The 22,975-nt window shown below is 44.5% G+C and overlaps 3 protein-coding genes across 4 annotated transcripts in view; 2 read left to right on the top strand and 1 right to left on the bottom strand.

Annotated features, from left to right (window-relative positions):
* GTPBP8 (GTP binding protein 8 (putative)) overlaps window positions 1–9,241 on the top strand; it is an 11,821-nt gene extending 2,580 nt beyond the window's left edge. Inside the window, exons 3-6 of the mRNA XM_009289794.2 lie at window positions 287–439; window positions 901–1,019; window positions 1,474–1,600; window positions 2,207–9,241. Of these exons, the coding sequence (XP_009288069.2) occupies window positions 287–439; window positions 901–1,019; window positions 1,474–1,558 (357 nt within the window). The 3' untranslated portion in view covers window positions 1,559–1,600; window positions 2,207–9,241. The remainder of the gene's footprint in view (window positions 1–286; window positions 440–900; window positions 1,020–1,473; window positions 1,601–2,206) is intronic.
* Window positions 9,242–12,103: 2,862 nt separating this feature from the next.
* TAF13 (TATA-box binding protein associated factor 13) lies at window positions 12,104–14,634 on the top strand. 2 transcript variants are annotated; one of them, XM_009289685.1, is made up of 4 exons: window positions 12,104–12,175; window positions 12,335–12,413; window positions 12,956–13,053; window positions 14,019–14,634. In XM_009289685.1, exons 1-4 carry the CDS (start codon window positions 12,149–12,151, stop codon window positions 14,187–14,189), a joined length of 375 nt encoding a protein of 124 aa, XP_009287960.1. In that variant the 5' UTR covers window positions 12,104–12,148; the 3' UTR covers window positions 14,190–14,634. The 2 variants fall into 2 exon arrangements, with proteins under 2 accessions (XP_009287960.1, XP_019330314.1); XM_019474769.1 differs by lacking the exons at window positions 12,104–12,175; window positions 12,335–12,413 and adding an exon at window positions 12,477–12,573.
* Window positions 14,635–14,659: 25 nt separating this feature from the next.
* Window positions 14,660–22,974, bottom strand: NEPRO (nucleolus and neural progenitor protein; the record flags this gene model as incomplete). Its single annotated transcript, XM_009289793.2, has 8 exons — window positions 14,660–16,067; window positions 18,592–18,842; window positions 19,262–19,323; window positions 20,058–20,419; window positions 21,351–21,428; window positions 21,773–21,904; window positions 22,012–22,088; window positions 22,900–22,974. Coding segments are annotated over 8 exons (1,434 nt in total), but the record flags the coding sequence as incomplete, so codon positions are not given.
* Between the last annotated feature and the right edge of the window lies 1 nt (window position 22,975).

Here is a 22,975-nt window from a genome sequence, read left to right as displayed (position 1 = left end):
TGTACCTCCACAGAGCAACGAAAGCCATACACCTATATACAGTGTCACGTAATTAGGTGAAAAAATGCAGGAGGGGTAGCTACTTCCAGTGGTAGTACTGATTAGTTCTGACGTCGTTTCTCTGGGAACCTCTGGTGTCACTCGTTCATGCTTAGACAGATCAAAACAGCAGAAAAGATTGAGGTGCTGCTCCATGCTGACCCTCAGCTCCCTTGCATGGCTTTTCTTGGCTTTTCCTATCCCCAGATCCTGTGTTACTTGTTCTTGCTTACGAATTTGGAAGTAGCAGAGCAGGCACGAAATAATGGCAGTGATTACTGTTGCTTGTATTTCTGGCAGCTTGAAGAGGACTTTTCTATTAGTTGATGGCGTAGTAGGACTCCAGAAAACAGATCATATTGCAGTAGAGATGCTGGAAGAGTTTGGGATTCCTTATGTGGTAGGTATTGCTTTGTTCTTGTGTTGGTGATAAGGTACAGGTAGTCTATAAAGGTGGGTGCCCTCTACCTGAGCTTATGCAAGTTGTCCTACCTAAGTCGTAAGACCTGAGCTTATGCAAGTTGTCCTACCTAAATCGTAAGCCCCCCCCCCTTTATTGTTAATAAAATAGGCCTAAAATGTGTTGAGGGGGGCAAGTGGGATTTAAGGGATTTTTTGCTTGATTTATTAAATGGACACTTTTTTTTCAGTGCTCAGCTTGAGCAGCTTGAAAAGGTCCGCTCCTTATGCAGGCTATAGAAGTGTTTTGGTGAAATGTATGGTACCGTTTTTCCCCCTAGATATGACCCAGAGCTTTCAGCCTGCCTTGCAAGATGGTCCAGGACTCTCACAGATGTTCCAGCCTAGCGGCAAAATAATCTTCTTTTCCTCTTTTAATCCTCCTTTTCTGGATCCATGCAGATGGTGTTAACAAAAATTGACCGAGCTTCCAGGGGACTGTTGTTAAAGAACGTACTGGAGATCCAGGAGTTTGTAAAGGAGAAAACTCAGGGATGCTTTCCTCAGCTATTCCTGGTCAGGTAAAGCTCTTCTCCATTGCTGCCCTTTCCTTTCAGGTGACAATTTGCAATAGGGCAAACTACCTGAAATGGGTCTGTCTGCTCTAGAGGTGGCACTTCCCTGTGCCCCGAGGCTGGAGGGTGGGCTGCTGATGGGGAAACGCCCCTTTCCTTCTTCCCCCTCCTCTGCCAGTGAGTGGAGTTCGGTTTTCAAGGCTGCTCTTCCTTCGGCCTTTCTCCGAGGGGGGCAGCAGTCCCTATGCTGCGTGCTAGCCGGCTTTGCCATTTTCTTTGGAGTTGTGTTAACGGTAGCAAGCTGCAATTGTTTGATTACGTAGCTGAAGTGCTTGATGTGCCAAGGTTGTACTGCACTTGCGGGGGATGTCATTTAATACAGCCAGTGGCTGAGTTTGCTTGTATTACTCCAAGACACAGCAGCATCTGGCACTGAACACCCACGCCTTTGTTCCCACAGTTCTCTGGAGTTTTCGGGGGTTCACTTGCTAAGGTGTTTTGTAGCCCATGTTACTGGAAACCTGCCTACTGTAGAGGCCAGCTGAGAAGACTGGCTCCCGATCTGCTCGGCTCATCCAGAACAAAAGGTACCAAAACTAGAGGTCTGGATTTTTGTTGTAAATAACCCCAGGTACTAGAATTTATTTTTGGATAAATTTTTGGATATATTAATATTTGTAAGGCTAAGCTTTCTGTTTAATAAATTCATCAGTTTTGGAAGTTTGCACTATGAATGAATCCAGGTTATTACAAAACTGTTTTATAAAACCTACATGATTGTGCTAAGGAGAAAAAAGCAAAGAGAACCTCCAAAGAGAAGCTAAGTTTTAATACAGCATTGCCTCTCCCTCCAGCTAGATGTTCAAAAAGCTACCACTGCATGCCTAAGCTCTGCTATATTTAGGATACTAGAGATAGTCTAGTAATCTCAATAATAAAAAGGCATTTAGTTTAGAAAAGAAAAACTATAGCCCTAACATTAAGCGAACTGTACTCGCCCAGTTGAACTGAATGATGCAGAGAGGTTTACTTCTCTCAGCTTATATAGCAGGGGCCAAAAACTAGCACCTGTGCACCCTGCCTGCTCTAAGGCGATCTAGAGTAGAAATAGCCAACGTGGTGCCTGTGGAGGTGTGTTTAGGACTTCTTGCATATTTTACTCTTGTAACTCCTCTGCATCGTGCGTTCAATAGGTGCAGCATGGTAGCATACCTCGCTTGCAGGCATCGAGTTGTCCCTCTTCCAGGTGGATGAAGGAAAGGACACATCTTTAATGGCGATCTGCTTTTTGATCACTGTTGGCTTGAAACAGAGTGGAATAAATGACTGACACCTAGGGGAACTCTCTCCTTCTGCACTTTATCATCCGTCGGTACTGCATCTACCTTCTGTTTTAAATCCAGCATGAAGTTCTGCAGCTGCACTCGGATGAATTGCCAGAGATGAGACACATTGTCCGTTACCTGCATCTGTTCTACCCTGGCAGCTGGAGCACAATACCGATGTCCCATACTCTTTAGGGGCACTGCAATAGCTGGCAGAACTGTGTCCCACAGCAGCTAAGAGCACCTGAAGTTGGCTTGTTACAAGGCACAGGATTGGAAGAAAAAGGACTGCCATCAATAGCAGTAGCTGTTACAAGAGAATTTAGACCAAAGCTATTAAGTGCCTGTGTCAAACTCTGGCACTCAGTCTTGTCATGTCTTAACATTGCCAGATGGGTGTATGCAGTTGTCAAAGTTACTTACTTACATTAAGTGTTTAAACCTCAAGAGAGGGTAGGTCTTTTGTGAACCATACTGAGGTATTTCTAGTGTTTTGTTTCTTTATCGAATTTGTCATAACTTTCAGACTAGACCTGAGGAGAGGTCTGTTTTCAGCATACATCTAGGAAGGGGGGCCGGGGGGGAATGCAGTAGAAAGATGTGGAACTCTAGTTTCCACATCTTAGCAGAGATCAAACCTGTAATTCTCTAGTATTTTACCTCTAATCCCAAAGTGCTCCAGAGTGAACCAGCCCACAGGATGCGTATTCCTAAGGGGACGTGCAGTAATATCTAGACAGATGGAACAGGTGCAAGCAAACACTTTGGGAATAATCTTTTCTTAGTATCTTAAAACCAGGATCTTCCAAAAGCATCAGTCTTGCCAAGGCTGTCATTTTCAAGGCCTCAGCCTTGACTGAAGAGCCTCTGAAAATAAGTCTGTATATGTAAAAGAGTGCAGTTCTGTTTTTAGTCCCTTTTCAGAACAAAACGCCTTACAGTGCTAGGAAGTCTTTTATTAACCACTTAAATACATTAAGTATGTCTGGTAAATCCATTTGTATAAAAAGTGCTTTGAAATGGCAGCAGACTGGGAATTGGACCCCATGATCCTTGTGGGTGTGTATAGTTGCCATGAGGTGTCCTTAGTGGAAGCCACGTGGAGCTAGGTCACAGAGTTTCCTACAGCTGTACTAGAAACAGTAGGTACGGTCTTATCCTGAAGAACCAGCTTTACCTCTGGACACATCTGGGTTTTCTGCTGTATTGGTCAAAAGATCTTCATTCACAAATGCTTCAAATACTGGAATAACTAACTTAACTCTTGCATTTTCCTCAGCCATCTGCAGGAGGGAACACCACAGTTGTTACATGCAAGAATCAATGCCCCTGTGACAAGTAAGGTAGTAAATAAAATCAAGTCCTCTCCTTCACTTAAACATTAAAACTTACATTCAGGTGCCTTCATGGGAACGTGCTTCGGGTAAACAGGCGTCTGACGCACTAGCAGACTTTCCTGCCAAGTTCTTAAGGAACATGCGATTTGCTGAGTGAGGAACTGCACTTTCTCAGGCTGGGGACACAAAAGCTCTCCCTTTCTTTTTCCCCGCTCATTGATCAATGGTGGGCCTGGTAGCATACTGAAGTAGTAGAGATCATTTCAGTTTTAAATGCTTTTGATGTCTTAAATTGTTTGCAGTGTATACACCACACGGCAGGCACCCAGCATTATCTTGTAAAGCTTTGCCTCTTCTGCACCTGTCATTTACAGAAGTGATGTTGAATACAGGCTTCTATGGAAGAGGATTTTGCCTTGTGCATCTTTCCCATCTTTCAGCAGTACTTTCTCCTTTTTCTTCCTCTACTGTGTCTGCTCTAGTCTGTCACCATAACCCTGGCACTACAAAGCCAGTATTTTGACCGTATTCTTGCAACAGTCCCCTAGAGTCACTATAGTGTAGAATGCGTTTTAGTAGGGACCTTGACCAGATGCTACGTCAATAATTCTATTAGTATTAATGAAGTAACCTAAACAGGTTTCTTGGGTTATTTTAAAAAGCAGAGGGGGCAGGGTTTAGCAGGTAGACATTTCAGATTTAGCCTCCCTGAGGCATTTACACAGGCAACATGCACTAAGGCAGAAAGAGCTCTGGTTTACTGTCACTTTGAAGGTTGTTTCGGTGTTGCCTTCTTTCACTCTTTCTCTTGTCTAAAGTCTTGCTCCTTGGGCTCAGCGTTGTTTTCAGACTCTGCTCAGAACTAGGATGTATTGCAGTAGAAGCTCTCTGGTACAGTATGAAACAAATTTTGGATGCCAGACAGAACATGCCAAGTGTTGAATACAGGAAATTCATTCCGCATTAAGTAGGGTGGCTGCCCGTGAGAAGCAAGATACTGCTACCTCAACTATCAAAATTCCTGGCAAAGGAGGAAACAGAAATTTTGGCAGCAGCTAATGTTTCCAGTCTGTATCACTGGCTAATCCTACTCATGCTTGAGATTACTTTTAGTACCTGCTTATCCCAGCTATAACATGATGCTGTATTTTACAGAGAAATTGTAGCTGTTTCTGTGCAAGCAGGGACAAACCCAGGGAGACATACAGCTTCTTACCTCACTCTCCTGCTTAAGTGTTTTGGAAACAGAGTAAGGTCAGAACCCAATTACAGAAGAGGCAGAGGAGGGAGGAATAAGTTGCGGTTTTGTCCCATGCTACAAACAGGACACAAGATGAGAGGAAAGGAACAGAACTAAGAAAAGGCAAACTGATCTCACATCCCAAAATAAAGATAAGTTAATAAATTGAGAGGCTGTCACAGGTGAATTATTAAGAGAAGTCATCGTCGTGGGATTAACTAAAAGGTTTTATTAAACAATGATTAAATGATGATTAAACAATGATTAGACAGTGGTCAAGCACTCTACTACTTACTACACTTCTAATAATTAGGCTAGCTTGTATACAATATGTTTTAGATCTAATATAAAATGTCATTTACCTTGCTGTAGATATCGGATGCCAGGTAAGGGATCTCTCAACCTCGAGGACTAACCTTGAGAGGCGTCAAGGGGAGATCACCACCGTGCAGCCTGCTGCTCTGCAAGAGAGCTCAACAGGCTTTGCTGGCTGCAGATATTTATAACGTAAAGTGATTGACTTGTAGTCAAACTCCCCTTCGGTGTACATGCAACTGTGCAACCCCAGCAGCTGTAGTTTCATCTGGTCCCAGCTCAAGCTGGTACTGTTAGCTCCTGGTAAGACACGACCTGAATTCCCTAAGTTCCTGAGAAGATGCAGCCTAGCACAATTTCTCAAGGTTTGTACAACAGGGCTGACCACTCGGGCCTACTTGTTGGTGATGCCTGAACCAAAGTACTGTTAATTCAGTCAGAGTAGGTGCACCCGTCACAGAGGCATGACTTACCTCTACAGCCCTCTATATAAGAAGCCACCCTCTCCACAATATGCTATAGCCAGTCCTGTAACTTCCTTTTATTCTCATCTGATGCATTCACAGCCCATTCGTATCTAAAAACACCACCAAAAAAAAGTAAAGTAAGCATCCCTTCCTTACCTACACAAGTGATTTTAGTACTGGGTTTGGTAACCGCAATTTGATCTGCTCCTAAGAACAAGCCACAGCATTAAGCCTACATGCACAGATTTATTTTAACACTGTCCAAGCACTTGTTAAATACTTGATCTCTAACTACTTCAGCTATAACTAGTCTACTTATAAGCATCTCTTACATAAGCACAGAAAACTGTTTTGTTCAATCAGGTAATTATTGAGCAGCTATCAATCAACTGTTTAGTTATATACACAGTAGATTTTTTTCAGGGAAGGTAGTTCACATTTTTGTATTCTAATAATCTACAGTGGTATTTCTGCACCTTGTGGCATGTTTACAAAGTTTATACAAGAAAATAAACCTACCACTTGCACAGACATAGCTACTTAAACCAGTATTTTCTTTGAAAAACATTGAGGATGATGGAAAACATATGCCAATAAGTAGTAAGGGGTGGGGCGGGGATAAATCTTAGCCTATTCTTGCTCGTGCTGTTCCCCAAGAAGTTATTCTCCACTGGTTCTTGTGTGATGAATACAGCACTGCTGGACTGTTGCCCTCACCTCTTGTGCGAGTGCAGAATGTGGTGTCTTGGGATGGCACCAGCCCTGAGCTCCCTCAGGGAAAGCTGTTTAGACTCGGACACCGAAAGGCACTGTACTCACTTCTTTTGAATTCATTTCTTGGGATCCTTCAGTGCTTCATCAAGACTCTCTCTGGCTCTACACTTCACTATGTTTTTGTTTCTCCAGTGTCTGCACCTCAGCTGCACCTTTTCCTTCTTCCTCTTCAGCTTCCTAGAGAAAAACTTTTGTTCAAACTTAACTTAGCAAAGCATTTATTACACTAGAAGAGTGAGCCTCCTACTGGAGACATGACAGATTTTCCTTTATAAGGAAAAATTTCTTTATGACAAGAATTTTTCTTAAGGCAAAACCTGATGAAGGCACAAGAAACTTTTATTTCTCAAGCATCAGCAAAACTAGCTTAATCATTCACAACAATTTATGAAGGATGTAAGCTATTGTACAATTCAGAAGTAGTATTTAACAGGGCAAAACAAATGCACTCAGACCAAGGCCCATGTAGATTCAGTAGGACTTCAGCTGTCTTTGTGCTCAAAGACAGTAAAAAACATTGCGCTGATGTTTAGAGATTCTTTTTCTTCCCAAAAAACAGAAGGTGTCGGAAACCTAGTACCCAGCCCCCAATTACAAGAGACATTTGAGAAATTCTAGAACTTGATGATGGAAAAAATAAAATAAGGAACAATACCAACAAACCTTGGGAAAGAGTTGGCAGGTAGATCTGTAAGCAAGCCAAGCATGACTAGTTTGCACGCTGTCAGAAGATACTGCTGACAGCTTTGGCCTGTAGTAGCCAGGGTTCAGGTGGCCAAAGTATTGGCAACATCTGGGATAAAGGAATAGTTTTGGACAGTTTTTAAAGACCATTCTAATAGAAAAATATTTCTTTTATTCTCTCTTTAGTGGCTCCCTAATTTGACTCCCAAGGTGTACTTAAGAGACATTTGTTCTAAACCTGGTACTCTAAAGGAGTACTACTAAGAAATTCACCAAAAATATTACGAGTACAATAGGCAACTTAAAAATAATGCAATAAAAATAACAAGAAACATGTTTTTACAGTATAAAGCATTTCAATGTTAAAGTTTCTTTAAGACATTAAGAAACACTAACAGGTGTCCAAGCTGATGAAGTTAAATCTTGTTCAAGCCTTAGATGTTAAATTACAAAGAAATGCAGATCTCCTGGCAGCTGTGTGGGAACTTAAGGACAAATACAGGTTAAATGGCATGAGGCATAGGCCCTTCTTTTTTAACCTATCTGAAAAGTGTACTTAAGCAACTGATCCGTGTCCGTTTCCTTTGTGTGCCCCTCCTCTGACATTTTTGACCTAGTTTAGGCTAACAGCAAGAAGCATATCTCACCAAAAAAAAGAAAAACATTGTTTATTTAGATGTTGACAGAAGTGTTATTACATAAAAAGGAAAAGGGGATTTATGAGTCACATCATTGTACTTGTTCTTTGGCTTAGGGGAAGTCATTCTGAGCTGTGCTTGGCCCCCTGACAGTGAGGGACTGCCACTTCTAGATACCAGTGCAGACTCCTACACTGAACGCTCAGTTACAGCGGAAAGCTAACAGCATACGCAGAAGTTGTTTCCACAACACACTCGAATTGATTTAAGTCCTGCTTTTGATGAAAGAGTGTACTCCATCCCCTGAATTAAATTCAGTTTCAAAGTTGCGGCCATGGGAAACCACCATGCTTGTGGGGGTTACCTTCAGTTTCCAAGTTGTTTGGTCATAGTCAATTGTGCTTCAATCTGTCAAGTACTGAGAGCTGGGAAAAGGCAAAACTTAATTGAAAAGGCTACACATCCATTCCTGTTTCCTTAATTCCAGAGCTCACGAAGAATGTATTTTCTTTCTGGATTTCCACCCTCACTGTCAAGAACAGCAAGAGCATCTAATTCCATCTCTTTACAACTGCCAACGGTTTCACTCACCAGCTCTTTGCCCTTAGCATACTTCAGCTCTCACAGCCATCAGTTACTTCACTGGAAAAAAAATACTAAGCCCATTCCCCTTCCTGTATGTTATCATTAAAAGCGTAATCTCAAGTTTATTGATCTAAAATAATTTACCATGTTTGTTAGAAAGCAAATGCTCTTCATTCACAGTGCTCAAATTCAAACCACCTACCAAGCACAGATGCATGTTTATATGGATGCATATAAAGCAGGAAGGAAGAATGTACCCAAAATCATGCTAAAAGCAGAGACGAGAATAAAGCCCAGTCTTTTGTCTCAGCTAGGCCAAACTGGTTCCACATGCAAGCAATGAAACAAGCTGTCCTCTTCCCCCTTTCTACCTATATTTAGTCCATATTTAAAACGTTAGCATATCGTAAAAGCATGTACCAATGCCATCAGGAAAGGAAGAAAAAACCACAAGTTTACTTTCACCTTTTTTTTTTTTAAATAGTCTAAGCGCTGGTAAAGTCCTAAGTATTTAGAATTCATACAGGTTACAAGGACATTAACTTCCACGAAGCCTTTTCCTGACAGGGCAAGGAACTCTGTGCTGTAACTGCACCAGTATCTTACCTTATATTGTTAAGTTCCATCTTCAGTTTCTCCTGACCAGACCCGGGCACCAGCAAAAGTTTGTGTGTTCTTTCCCAAGTCATGCATGATCTGAAAGGGAGATTCCAGAGTTCATTTGAGATCCTTTTTCCATAAAATCCTGTCACGAAGCAACCTGCAATCTTTCAACTTCTCAGTACCGGGGGGTGGGCGGGAGCCCACTGACTTCCGTGTGCCACCCTAGCGCTATTTTTCCTAAAATAAAAGTCAGAAATTGAAATTAGTCTTGAGCTTCGATACAGCACATCCACTGTTTTTCATATCTGCAGAATACACAGATTTGTACTCAAGATATTACAAGTGCACAGGAACTCAGCTTCAAGTCACAAACCAACTGCCAACCAAAGGCAAAGAGGAAGTTGCTCTCAAATTAGCTGTTCCATAATTATCTGTTGCAAGGATAAATGTGCCTTCTTCACAAGTTTGGGACAAGAGGAGAGGCCAGTAAGGGTGACAGCATGGTGGGAGTGTGTTACAGACCTCCCAACCAGGGTAAGAAAGTGGATGAACACTTCTCCCCTCTTTAAGCAACTCCAGGAAATCTCTGTATCAGACTCTGGTCCTCATGGTTGACTTGAACCTCCCTGACATCTGCTGGAAGGGCAACATGACAAGACACAAGCAGCCAAGATTTCCATGGGGTGTCAGGAACAGCTTCTTGATACAGGTACTGGATGGGCCAGCCAGGGGTGACACACAGCTGCATCTGCTGCTCAGGTGTGGTAACAAAGGAAGAGCTCACTGGGGACATGGTAATCAACTTGGCCATAGTGGCAATGAAACAGTGGAGTTGAGTGACGAAAGAGAGTAGCAGATCCTGGACTTCAGCTTACGTAGGGAACAACTACATGGGATCCCATGGAAGGCAGCTCTGATGGGTAAAGGAGCTCAGGAAAGCTGGCAGGTCTTTCACAAGAGCATCCTCCAAGCACAATCCTCCCATCCTCATACTCGGGAAGACAAGCAGGCATACTAGGAGATCAGTTTGGCTGAACTGGGAACCCATGATGGAGCTCCAACATAAAAAGGCAGTATATAGAAGGTGGAAACAGGGACAAGCTACAAAGGAGGAATTTAGAAACTTTCCCCAGGTGTATAGGTGTGAGGAAAGCCAGAACTCAGCTGCAGCTGAGACTTGTCAAGGACATCAAGGGCAACCAGAACTTCTGCAGTTACACTGGTAGTAAAAAGCTGAACACAAGAAATGTGGGCCTGTTGCTGAGTGGAGTGGGTCATACATCCTAATAGCTCTGCTTGTCTTTACCAAAAAGGTCTCACAGGCCTTTGAAATATGTAAAAGGGTTCAAGAGGAGAGCTGCCAGCAGTGGATGAGGATTAAGCTAGGGATTACTCAAAAGAGCCAGACCCCTGCAAGTCCATGAGACCTGACAGGCTACATCTGAGGGTGCCGAGAGAGCTGGCCGATGTCCTTGCAAGGTGGAGGTCTCTGATGACTGGAAGAAAGCAAATGTTGCACCCATCTTCAAAGAGGCCAAAAGAACAATCCACGGAACTGCAGGTTCAGCCATCCTTACCTCTGTCCCTGGGGAAATCATGGGGTGAGTTATCCTGGAGTATGTTTCTGGACATGTGAAAGAGAAGAAGGGATTTGGAGACAGCATGAATTTACCAAGGGTAAATCATGCCTGACCAACCCGACTGCCTTCTATGGTAAAATGACTGGATTTTTGTATGAGGGGAGAATAGCGGATGTCATATACCCCAAATTTAGTAAGTCTTTTCGCACTGTCTCCTGCATTATTCTTGTATCAAAATCAGGACTTTACAGTCCGGATAGGTGCACAACTAGATCAATAAAAACTGGTTGGATAATTGGGCTCAGAGGGTAGTAGTTAGTGGGTCACACTCTACCTGCATGGCAGTTACAAGTGGAACACTGTGTAAGGGTCTGTCCTGGGATGTGTCCAGTTTAACATGTTTATGAGCGGTCTGGAGGAGGGGAGGAGGTGCATTCCTCCCACATGTGCATATGGCACCAAACTGGGGGGAACAGTCAACACATTCGAGGGCAGGGCTGCCATTTAGAGAGACTTGGGCGAGCTGGAGGAAAGGGCTGACAGCAACCTTATGAAATTCAGCAAGGGCAAGTGCAAGTTTTGCACAAGGGAAGGAAGAGCCCCTGGCAACCACACAGGCCAGGGACTAACTGTTTGGCAAAAGACCACCTTTCTGACCTCATGGCTGACCCTCTTTTAAACAGGGGAATGGACCAGATACCTTCCGAGTTCCCTTTCAAACTGAATTATCCTGACCTGACAACCTAATGAGTGTAATACACAGATTTGGGGAGGGTCACCAAATCTATCTCGGAGTGATTCCTTTGCGCCACAGCTTCAGTCTGGAAGAATTACAACTTTTTCACTGGGGGGAGAGAGGCAGCAGCCCAACCAGGGAGCAGGGAACTCTCCAGTCCTACCCCCGTGTTTCCTTCCATTCATGAAACCATTTCTCAGGCACGAAGAGCAAGGATTTGTCTACACTGGGAGGCAGTTACACAGCAAGCTAGTTACTGTAGGCAGAGAACTGAAACAAAAACCAAGGTCTACACCTACAAAGGAGAATTAGACTTTAATTTTTTTTCCCCTGAAGAAGACACTCTATATTAAAAACCTAGTGACATCAAAGCAGCTGAAAAGGACACCGGCCTTGCAAGCAACAACTGCAGTCAGCTTCGTACTCCAGCGGCCACGCTCACACGAACAGCCCGGACGAGGCTGCAATACCTTCTCGCCGGTAAAACAGCCATTTCCTCAGAGAAACCCGTGCGTGCTTCGCTCCGCGGGGACGGGTCTCCAGGGGAGAGCGAGCGGTAACGCGGGACGGCAGGGCCTCGCGCCCCCCCGCCGCCCGCTCTGTGCGGGACCGCCGGGCGGGGTAGCGGGCCCAGTGAGGTGGGGAGCCTGCGGGAGCGGAGCCGGCACCGAGAATCCTCCGGGGAGTGCAGCCGCCGAGCGGAGAGAAGGAGCGGAGCCGGACGGGACAGGACAGGCCCCAGCCGCCCCCCTCCACCGTACGACAACATGGCGGCCTCCGCGGGGGGGCGGGGCTGAGGAAGCGGAAGCTCTCCCGCCCCGCCCGGAAGCGTCCGGCAGGGTCTGGCGGCCATGGCTGACGAAGAGGAGGACGCGCCGGTGAGTGGTGGGGGTCGGGAACGCTGGACGGGGCGCTCCGGCCCACGTTCCAGCCGCAGCCGGGCAGCCCTCGTGTGTCGCGGGGGGGCGGCTGCGGAAGGGGGAAGGGGTTCCCCCCCGCCGCGCTGACGGCGGCCTCTCCTCCGCTGTACCGTCTAGTTTGAAGAAGACGCGGAAGAAGCCGGCGGGGGCCTGGACGGCGGGCAAGGCAAGAGGAAGAGGCTGTTCTCCAAAGAACGTGAGTCGAGCCGGGCCAGAAACCCCTGCCCAGCGCTGACGGGTCACTCACCGCAGGGCTCCCTGCGGCTTTTAAGGACGATGTCCTTCCCCCAAACACAGCTGAAACTCTGAGGAGGCAGCTATGGAGCTCCAGAACTCAGTTTTCCTTAGCAAAACAGGTGCTTTCATTCAGTGCCCTGGCTGAAAGTGTAGAAAGCTGTCATATAGACCCCCCCAAAAAAATACTGCTAATGCATCCTCTGAACCTAACTGTGCCAAAAGTCAGTCACACTGTCGGTCAGTGTTCCGTATTTGGTAGGCTAAATGCATATTTAAAGAGTCTGTCATCAGACATGCTTTTCTGTACATACAGCACTAGGCTTTTGTTGGCTTCTGTCTACCTGCTTATTTCCTGTATGTTCGCTCAAGAATTGTCGTGCCCAACAGACAAGAATGCCATCCTGGTGCATGAATGTGTAGGCTGGTGAGCTCTAATTAGATGCGTGCTGCTGACAGCACTGAATGGATGTAAGAAGCCTCACTGAGTGTTTCTTTCTGCAGTAAGATGCATGATGTATGGATTCGGGGATGACCAGAACCCTTACACAGAATCAGTGGACATTCTTGAGGACCTGGTAATAGAGTTTATCACAGAAATGGTAAGTCAGCTCTAGACAGCATGGTCAAAACATCCTTACTAAGACTTTAGTCTTCTGAAGGTTAATACCTCTCACTCAAATACTGCATTAGGCCAGGCCCAAAACTCTGATGCTAGTAGGAGAAGGCTAAACTTAGACTTTGCTCTTCCAAGATTAAGGCAAAATTCATGCATCTTGCTCCACATGGATTTAGAACAGTGTCTGAAGTCCTTAAGTAGCATTTAGATTAGTATGGGGGGGCAAAAATACATCTGACTTTGGAGTTCACTGGGGCATCACTATATGTGCAGCCAAAAAAAACCAAGGCACAGCTTTGAAAGCCTATCGACTTTTTGTATACTCCGTGTCTTTACATGGATAGGAACATAGCTCTGCACTACAAAAGAAATGCAAACTTCTGGGGCCTGAAGCCATCACTCTTCCAGATGTTTGGATACTGTTTGAAAGTTTTTGTTTTTTGAAAAAAGTTATTCCAACTGTTTGTGGATCCCCTTTCTTTTGAAAGGTTGGCCTTGCCTTCCCTCATCAAAATGCCCTAAGCTGTCCTGTGATACAGGTACTTCACATTGCTTCCAAGTTCGGCCTGATACTGTTCATCTTCAAGCACTCTGCAGGTTGGGTGTCCTACGTGTAATCTGGCTTTAGTTTTGATGTCATTAATCTCATGTGTATATAGTGGTTTGTGCTGGGTGTAAGTGACAGGCAGCTGGGGACAGCAGAGACACAGCAAGTCCATGGTTTACTGGGAAGTTCTCTTGTGACTAGGATGGCGGTGCCCAGATCCTGCAATTGCTTACTTTTTGATTGATTATAAAATGACAGGGAATAAAGTGGAAGGCGGTGCCCAGATCCTGCAATTGCTTACTTTTTGATTATAAAATGACAGGGAAAAAAGTGGAATTGAGAGTTTAAAAGAAATTAAGGGGCAAAGGAACCCCGCTGACTTTCCTCTTTTCCTGTAACAGACACACAAGGCAATGTCGATTGGGCGGCAGGGCCGTGTACAGGTTGAAGACATTGTCTTTCTAATCCGCAAGGACCCCCGTAAGTTTGCCAGAGTTAAAGACCTCCTGACTATGAATGAAGAACTGAAACGAGCCAGAAAGGCCTTTGATGAAGCAAACTACGGCTCTTGATTCTGCACGGAGGCTGCACTGAGGCATTACTTGGGCACCTGCTGCCCAGAAGGAAGGAATGTCATGTGTGTTGTCTGGAGGGGTTATTCAGGATGGAGGTCACTGCTAGGATGTCTGCCCTCGCTCACAGCCTTTTCTGAAAAGTATTCAAGCAGCTGAATGTTATCCGATTGTATGCAGTATACTTACATATTTTTATACCATTTTATGAAATGAGAAGAGAGCTCTAAAGATTCTTGTAATGGCAGGAAGTCTGTTTGAAGTAGGACTGTGCTGAATCGGATATCTAGAGGGCTAATGATGGGTCATTCTCTACAACTATTTCAGTTATCACTGGGTATTCCAGTGACAGGAAACCTAGAAAATGGATCTTGGTTAACTGGACGGAACTATACAAGTTCTGCTCTTTGCTCTTTATATGCTCTTTAAATAAAACATTAAGTTTAATTATGAGGAGTGGGCAGAAACTTACATTGATCAATTCACACAAGGTACATAAATCCAGGGTTTTTAGCACTTAATTGGCTAGGAAGGTTATTTTTTCTTCTGTCCCAATAGGTAGAGCTCTTTTGTTTTTTACCAGTATTAAGCCTAGGAAATTGAAGATAACCTATTCCAGATTTACTTGCACTTACAGCCTTTCCTTACCCCTGTTAGGCAGGTGCTCTGCAATAAAGCAGATTCCTGGTTTTCATTCCGAGACATTTTTTTCGTAGTATTTCCTGGTGATCCTGATCTTGGGACTGCATTACAAGCAAGAGCCTGGCAGAAAGCACTAACCCCATTGCTTGTTCTAATATTATTTCATTAATACACATTGGCGTAGCTACACCTTACATTGCCAAGCAGGCAGAAATTGCACTTACGTTAAAAAGATTTCAGGACAGTGGGAAACACATTCACCAGTCAGGAGTTTACTGTTGCAGGCCACAGCTGTGCTTTCCCCTGCTTCTGGAGCAGCTCAGAGGCAGTAGGTTTAGTTAACTCCTCATTTCAGGACAAGGATAACAAATGCTGAACAGCGATAATACTGCAGGTCAAGGCTGTCCCCTATACAAGCAGCACAGAAGGAAGGGTATAAAACTGTTTCCTTGGAAAAGTGGCAGCAAGTCCTTTGTCCTCAGCAGCAGTAAGTGATCAGCTGCAGCCTTCCACCATGGATGGTAACTATTTGCACTGTGGATTTGACAGCAGCACTTAACATGTGGTCAAGCGATAGAGAAGGGACACTGAGTAAGGGTAACTCAAAGTCACTGTTCCTGGACAAGGCTAGGTAAAAGGATGAAGATTATTCAGCTGTTTGGAACACCCTTCCTTAAAAAAAAAAAGCTGTTTTACAAAAACATAGTAAAATAGTTGCTATTTTCTTAGCAGGATTCAGGGTGTGAATTACCAAGACACCATCAGGGTTCTGAGGGTTTTACTTAAAAAAAAAAAAAAATTGGAATGACTTGACCCCTTTCCTCCTTGCAAGTCCAGGGTCAGACACCCATTGCTGCAAAAATAGAATCAATATCCATGTTCTCAGCAGCTTCTTTCCACACAGGGCCAGGGCTTCCTTCCAGCAACAGTCGCTTAGTGGTCCCTGCTGTGCTTAGTTTGACACAGCCTGCATCAGCACTGGAACATCCTTCCCGACTCGGAGGCCCATCCTGGTAAGCTGGGAGGATGAGTGATGCACTGTTCTCACAGACTCCAAAAAGCTCAGAAGGCTTTTGCCGAACAGTCTTCAGAGTTCTCTTCAAGCGCACAGATGATTTGATCCTCCTTCGACAGAACCATGCCCCGAGGTACTGCTTTGGCCAGCGTGTGTTTTGTGACCCATATAGGAGGTATTTACGGACAGATGTTTTGACACAGCACAGTTTTTTCTTCAAGCTTAAGGAGAGGAAGATAAACATAACTTCATCAGCTGCTAAAGTTATTTCATTTGGGGTTTGGAGAGATTTGGTTATTAGCCTTCTCTACCGTTTTCCTTGTCATACCAAGGAGATACACCAGCACCTTGTACAATAATAGCCAGGGCATTCTGGAGAAAGATGGCACCCCTTGCATCATATAATCGTTACCGTTAAACATGCACATGATTTAAGTTGCATTTTCATCCTACCTCTTAAGTATTTATGCATTTGTTAGCCTTCTAAATACTTTCACAAATGACTGAAGCTAAACAGAATGTTCATGTCGGAGTGTCCAGTAATCTGAACTAGTGATCCCGTTTGCATTTAAAAAGAATGGGTTAGACCACTGCATTTCTCTACACTGTAGTAAAATACATAAATATTAAGGTGTAAAGTGTCAGATCCAGAAACCCCACACCCACGCAGAATTACCTGCATCCTTGAGCCTCCACGTGGTGCAGCCGGTTGCTTTTCAACAGCTTGTTACGCAGAAAATAAGCTTCCGATTTGAATTTGTTGTCTTTGCACCACAGAATAGCTTTTCTGAGTGCCTCTGACAGTTCCCCAAACGATGTAGCTGTTTGGACCATCTGTACAAGAGATCCAGTATGCTGCGATTTTGCTATACGAGAGGAAAGCAATGCTGACTTTGCTTTAAAAGGTGTTGATGCAATGCTTATACCCTGAAACAAAGGATAACAGAAACAGTTAGTCTTTTAAAAACACGACATGCCTGATTCTCTCTGCTGGAGAGGAGCAGAGCACTGAGGTTTTTGTGAGAACATTTCTTATTTCCTAAGGAGAAAGTGGAAGAGCAGTCTTGTTGTGTGGAATACAAAAAGAGGCAGGTAATTAGAATTTGTATTCCTGTCTACTACTGACTTGCTCTCTGGTCATTTCACTTGACATACCAACAAATGCTCAAATTCCTAAGCAGAAATTAGGAGTGATTTTCAGTGCAAAGCCTCCACGCTAACTTGGGTTGTTAGACAAGCAAAAATAAGGCAGGGAAAGGGGACATGTTCAATCAGGGATATCATGTTTTGAGAGTTAGGGTCTTCAAAGTTAAAAAAAAAAAAGTGAAAAACAGTACCATACAAACCTCTTGTGTTGGAGGTCTGGATGGTCTAAGTAAGCTCTTCACATCAAACCCCGGGTGCTTCCCTACAAAGAGAGAGGAGAGTTCCCATTACGAAGTAAAGACAGGTTTAAGTCTTTGCAGAGGGACACCGCAATGCTTTGCCCTGCTGAGCTCTCAGATCTCCTGCCGTCTCAGCAGGCTCGCACCTGTACTCAACATTTCCAGGCAAACTCAAGGGGACTACACTCATCTCGCCTGGCAGCTGGCAAGGGATGAAGAGGATGCAGAGATTTACAGACGGCTGCAAAGGAGAACTTAATGGGTAAAAAACTCAAAGTCACTGTTCCTGGACAAGGCTAGGTAAAAGGATGAAGATTATTCAGCTGTTTGGAACACCCTTCCTTAAAAAAAAAAAGCTGTTTTACAAAAACATAGTAAAATAGTTGCTATTTTCTTAGCAGGATTCAGGGTGTGAATTACCAAGACACCATCAGGGTTCTGAGGGTTTTACTTAAAAAAAAAAAAAAATTGGAATGACTTGACCCCTTTCCTCCTTGCAAGTCCAGGGTCAGACACCCATTGCTGCAAAAATAGAATCAATATCCATGTTCTCAGCAGCTTCTTTCCACACAGGGCCAGGGCTTCCTTCCAGCAACAGTCGCTTAGTGGTCCCTGCTGTGCTTAGTTTGACACAGCCTGCATCAGCACTGGAACATCCTTCCCGACTCAGAGGCCCATCCTGGTAAGCTGGGAGGATGAGTGATGCACTGTTCTCACAGACTCCAAAAAGCTCAGAAGGCTTTTGCCGAACAGTCTTCAGAGTTCTCTTCAAGCGCACAGATGATTTGATCCTCCTTCGACAGAACCATGCCCCGAGGTACTGCTTTGGCCAGCGTGTGTTTTGTGACCCATATAGGAGGTATTTACGGACAGATGTTTTGACACAGCACAGTTTTTTCTTCAAGCTTAAGGAGAGGAAGATAAACATAACTTCATCAGCTGCTAAAGTTATTTCATTTGGGGTTTGGAGAGATTTGGTTATTAGCCTTCTCTACCGTTTTCCTTGTCATACCAAGGAGATACACCAGCACCTTGTACAATAGTAGCCAGGGCATTCTGGAGAAAGATGGCACCCCTTGCATCATATAATCGTTACCGTTAAACATGCACATGATTTAAGTTGCATTTTCATCCTACCTCTTAAGTATTTATGCATTTGTTAGCCTTCTAAATACTTTCACAAATGACTGAAGCTAAACAGAATGTTCATGTCGGAGTGTCCAGTAATCTGAACTAGTGATCCCGTTTGCATTTAAAAAGAATGGGTTAGACCACTGCATTTCTCTACACTGTAGTAAAATACATAAATATTAAGGTGTAAAGTGTCAGATCCAGAAACCCCACACCCACGCAGAATTACCTGCATCCTTGAGCCTCCACGTGGTGCAGCCGGTTGCTTTTCAACAGCTTGTTACGCAGAAAATAAGCTTCCGATTTGAATTTGTTGTCTTTGCACCACAGAATAGCTTTTCTGAGTGCCTCTGACAGTTCCCCAAACGATGTAGCTGTTTGGACCATCTGTACAAGAGATCCAGTATGCTGCGATTTTGCTATACGAGAGGAAAGCAATGCCGACTTTGCTTTAAAAGGTGTTGATGCAATGCTTATACCCTGAAACAAAGGATAACAGAAACAGTTAGTCTTTTAAAAACACGACATGCCTGATTCTCTCTGCTGGAGAGGAGCAGAGCACTGAGGTTTTTGTGAGAACATTTCTTATTTCCTAAGGAGAAAGTGGAAGAGCAGTCTTGTTGTGTGGAATACAAAAAGAGGCAGGTAATTAGAATTTGTATTCCTGTCTACTACTGACTTGCTCTCTGGTCATTTCACTTGACATACCAACAAATGCTCAAATTCCTAAGCAGAAATTAGGAGTGATTTTCAGTGCAAAGCCTCCACGCTAACTTGGGTTGTTAGACAAGCAAAAATAAGGCAGGGAAAGGGGACATGTTCAATCAGGGATATCATGTTTTGAGAGTTAGGGTCTTCAAAGTTAAAAAAAAAAAAGTGAAAAACAGTACCATACAAACCTCTTGTGTTGGAGGTCTGGATGGTCTAAGTAAGCTCTTCACATCAAACCCCGGGTGCTTCCCTACAAAGAGAGAGGAGAGTTCCCATTACGAAGTAAAGACAGGTTTAAGTCTTTGCAGAGGGACACCGCAATGCTTTGCCCTGCTGAGCTCTCAGATCTCCTGCCGTCTCAGCAGGCTCGCACCTGTACTCAACATTTCCAGGCAAACTCAAGGGGACTACACTCATCTCGCCTGGCAGCTGGCAAGGGATGAAGAGGATGCAGAGATTTACAGACGGCTGCAAAGGAGAACTTAATGGGTAAAAGCTTCACACAAACACCTGGATGCCTGCAGTCACTGGCCATAGCCCTGACTGCAGGGGAAGACTTGGGCACCACCCAGAAGCAGCAAGCACAGGATACTTGCATCCTGTACTTACAACCTTATCTACTCTTGTATGGACTGCAGACAATGCTCTTAGCTTTCCTTGCTATTCTTGGGCCCAATCTATGCAGAAGCAGGAAAATACAAGTATCTATTTACAGGACCTGTATACTGCATTCATTACCTGCTCCTCTCCAGGCTGTATCATGTTTAAAAAAAGCCACCAAAACCTCACAATACTGATACTATCCACAGCTTTATAAAGGCACAGGTACATGCAGCATTCTCCTCCTCTTCCAAGGACAGGAGAGGGGAGTTTGTACTAGAACCGCACTCTGTGGGTAGTAGAAGTGCTTGGCTCTGTTGGACAGAAGTTGCGGTCAGTCTATGAGATGTCAGAAACCAGTAGCACTGTGGCACAAGGCTTTACCTCTGCTGGCTCTGGTCACCAGAACCGTCTCTCCGATGTCCATGGGGCATGGGATGCTACAGTTTTTCACAGCACTCGTGCAGGTCGCAAAATTTCTCTTTTTCCCAACCTCTGACACTGCCTCTGGCATTGTTGGGAAGAGCTTCTTCAGCCAGCTGGCGGGTTTTTTTGTTGTAAGCATTCTAGCCTTTTGCTTCTTCACCTCAGAAGAAACGTTAACTCCAAGGAAGTTACTGATATCAGAAGGGAAGGTAAACTCTTTGATATAGGGCATCTTTTGGGTCTCAGATACCAGATGAAGTGATGTCGACAACATGCCATAGAAGGACACAAGGCTCTGCAATACACACCTGTACTGAATCCTGAAGAGAGAAGACAGAAAGGTATGAAGCCTCCTCTAGCAAAACCTTGTGCTTGCTGAACAACTACCTTCAGCTCAAGCGGAAGAGACTGAAGAGATGGAAGAGATTCCAAGCTGCCCACTCTCTATTCCCCCTCAGTACAAGCTTATCTTTTTACACTCCATCACCACGCTTTCCTTAATATTAGTCTGAGCTTTAAGGAACAACAGTTCCTTAGAATGTAGGAGTGACTTGACCAGTAAATCCCTGATCAGGAGCCCCTCTGCTTCCCTACAGCTTTGCTGAGTACCACACCTCGGACTCATCAGGTTTCCAGGTCACATCCAAATCACTTGACATGAGGTCTTCCCCCAAAAGCAACCTGTCCCAACTCAGGACAGCGGTGCTAGCACTGATGCCGTGCAATCGCCTGCTCTACGTTTACTGGGGAGACAGATTTCTTGTGCCAAAGAACATTTTACTGAGTTCTTCTACACAATGCTGTTACTCCTTCAGCTACAGACAGCAGTTACTTCCATGTACTGAGAGAGAGCAGAACACTGATTTCCCTGGAAAACTCAGCAGTATTATAGAACAACTTTATCCCAGCCTTTCCATTTCAGCATGAGGCAGGACTTGCCGCTTGCTGCAAAGAGTACCAGATGTTAGTGTTTGTGGCAGGCTGGCATTAACACTGTGATTTTATTAGTGCTACATGAAGTTTACTATGAACCAAGAACAAACCCTTCCAATAGCAGCATGTAAAAAGTCTCTCTCCACTTTTACAACTCTTCAGGTGCTAGAATCAAGTCCAAAAGGATGGAGGGACCCCCCCCTCCTCCTCCTCCCAACTGAATAAAACTCACTCAGCAGCAAGGCCTAATTACAAGCCCTCTCCCTGACAGGCATGTCAAACGGACAACAAACAAGACAGACTTTTGAATACACAAACCATAGCTGGCTCAACAACCCCAAAGCCACAGTGTTCAAAAGTATGAATTCTTCTGAGCAGAGATGTTTAACAGACAAGCTGAAGATTACACCAGTTAAGGATAAAAAATAAGCAGCATGTAATGAGGCTTGCTGAACACACCAACTAGAGGCAATTCACAAGGCAATATCCTGGATAATCTGGGAGATGAGTATCCAAACTTTGGGTTGCTCAAGGCCGGAACAGCAGCCAGCTAACAGCCTGAGGTTCCTACATAATAACTTGAAAGTAAGATGTTTGGCTATCAGAGAAACTTCAAGTTGCACGTATGAATGGCACAGTTGAGTCCATCAGCAATACAGTGCCTACAGCAGACCTAGTTTTGGTCTCGTGAGGTGCTGCTGGTGAACTGTAAGAATGTTTTCGTGGTGAAAAAAGGATACAGAAAGCCTTTACAGCAACAGTCCAGTAGACGTAGTATGAGCTTGCAACCTCCCAATACCTTCAGAGCCGCTGTTTCCAGCATAGGCTGGCTGGGAACTAAGCACTCTGCGTGGGCTTGGGATGTATTTTTCCTGTGTTGACACAAGGGCGAGGAGATGGTTATGATGTAGCATTCCCGCCCTTTAGCTCTGCAGACTGAATTAACGGGCAGTAGAACATACGGGATCACGACACTTACTTGGGAATCAGTCCTGCTAGAGTTTCGATGCAGCCCACCAAGTTCATTTTCCATAGGCGCTTCAAGCATTGTTCTACCTAGAAAAAAAGAAAACTCCTTTGACTGGTATTCTGAGAGATGGGAGTGCCTTGGTCTAAGAACTGTCACTATATTAAGTGACACCTTCCCCTTATCAGTTTAACAGCATAAATTGCAGGTTTGCATGATGGAATGTTCTGGTATGCTCCTATACCTGCACTATGATGAAAAAGATCCCTTTATCACACTACCATGAATATGGAATGAAGTGAAGGGCTGGAGTAGGCCATTGTTAATTGGCGCTGCATCGTTTCCCCTGCTGTATACAATAGCCTTTGGTATTAGCTTTCAAGAATGAAAATGCATAAACAAATCAAGAAGGTAAGAACGATTCCTGTTCTATTTCAAAACAGTTATTTGAAGATACTGACAATCCCTTTACTGGAAAACTGGTAAGGAGTTCACTTTTCATCTTAAAACAGAAAGTGCCTAATAGAACAGCCTAGGATTATTCTTCCCCCCTCCTATTATTACAATTAATTGAAAATGAAATCCCTGCATTACTCGTATATTCAAAGGTATGTAATTGTACCTACTCCAGGTCTCAGCGTAAGTGTAAGAGACCAAGTATTGGCTCCACAGGGCTGGAAAGCGGGAATTGCACTGGCTGCACAGAGCCAGTAAACCCACTGAACTAAACCGTGAGGAGAATTAAAGACGACAAAAATGCACCTGCTCCAAAATACTTTTTGCACGATGCTCCAGGCATCAAGCACTACTCCACGGGCCTTTCGGGGACTGGTGTCTGGGGGCCGGGGGTGCAGCGACCGGCTGCCGGGTACCCGCTGACCCTCTGGAGCTGCTCCTCACCTGCTGCAGGGCCAGGTAGGGCCGATGCCGGAGCAGCCTGCTGTGGTAGGCGTAGAGCACGGCCCGCAGGACGCGT

This window comes from Aptenodytes forsteri, unplaced genomic scaffold (genome assembly GCF_000699145.1).
Source record: "Aptenodytes forsteri isolate BGI_AS27 unplaced genomic scaffold, ASM69914v1 Scaffold61, whole genome shotgun sequence".
NCBI classification, from domain to species: Eukaryota; Metazoa; Chordata; class Aves; order Sphenisciformes; family Spheniscidae; genus Aptenodytes; species Aptenodytes forsteri.
This window is presented reverse-complemented; position numbering and strand designations above follow the sequence as displayed.

Coding starts and splice junctions, on each gene's coding strand:
- TAF13 (XM_009289685.1), top strand. CDS start 12,149: ATGGCTGACGAAGAGGAGGACGCGCCG. Junction 12,176..12,334: donor ACGAAGAGGAGGACGCGCCG/GTGAGTGGTGGG, acceptor TGTACCGTCTAG/TTTGAAGAAGACGCGGAAGA. Junction 13,054..14,018: donor TAGAGTTTATCACAGAAATG/GTAAGTCAGCTC, acceptor TTCCTGTAACAG/ACACACAAGGCAATGTCGAT.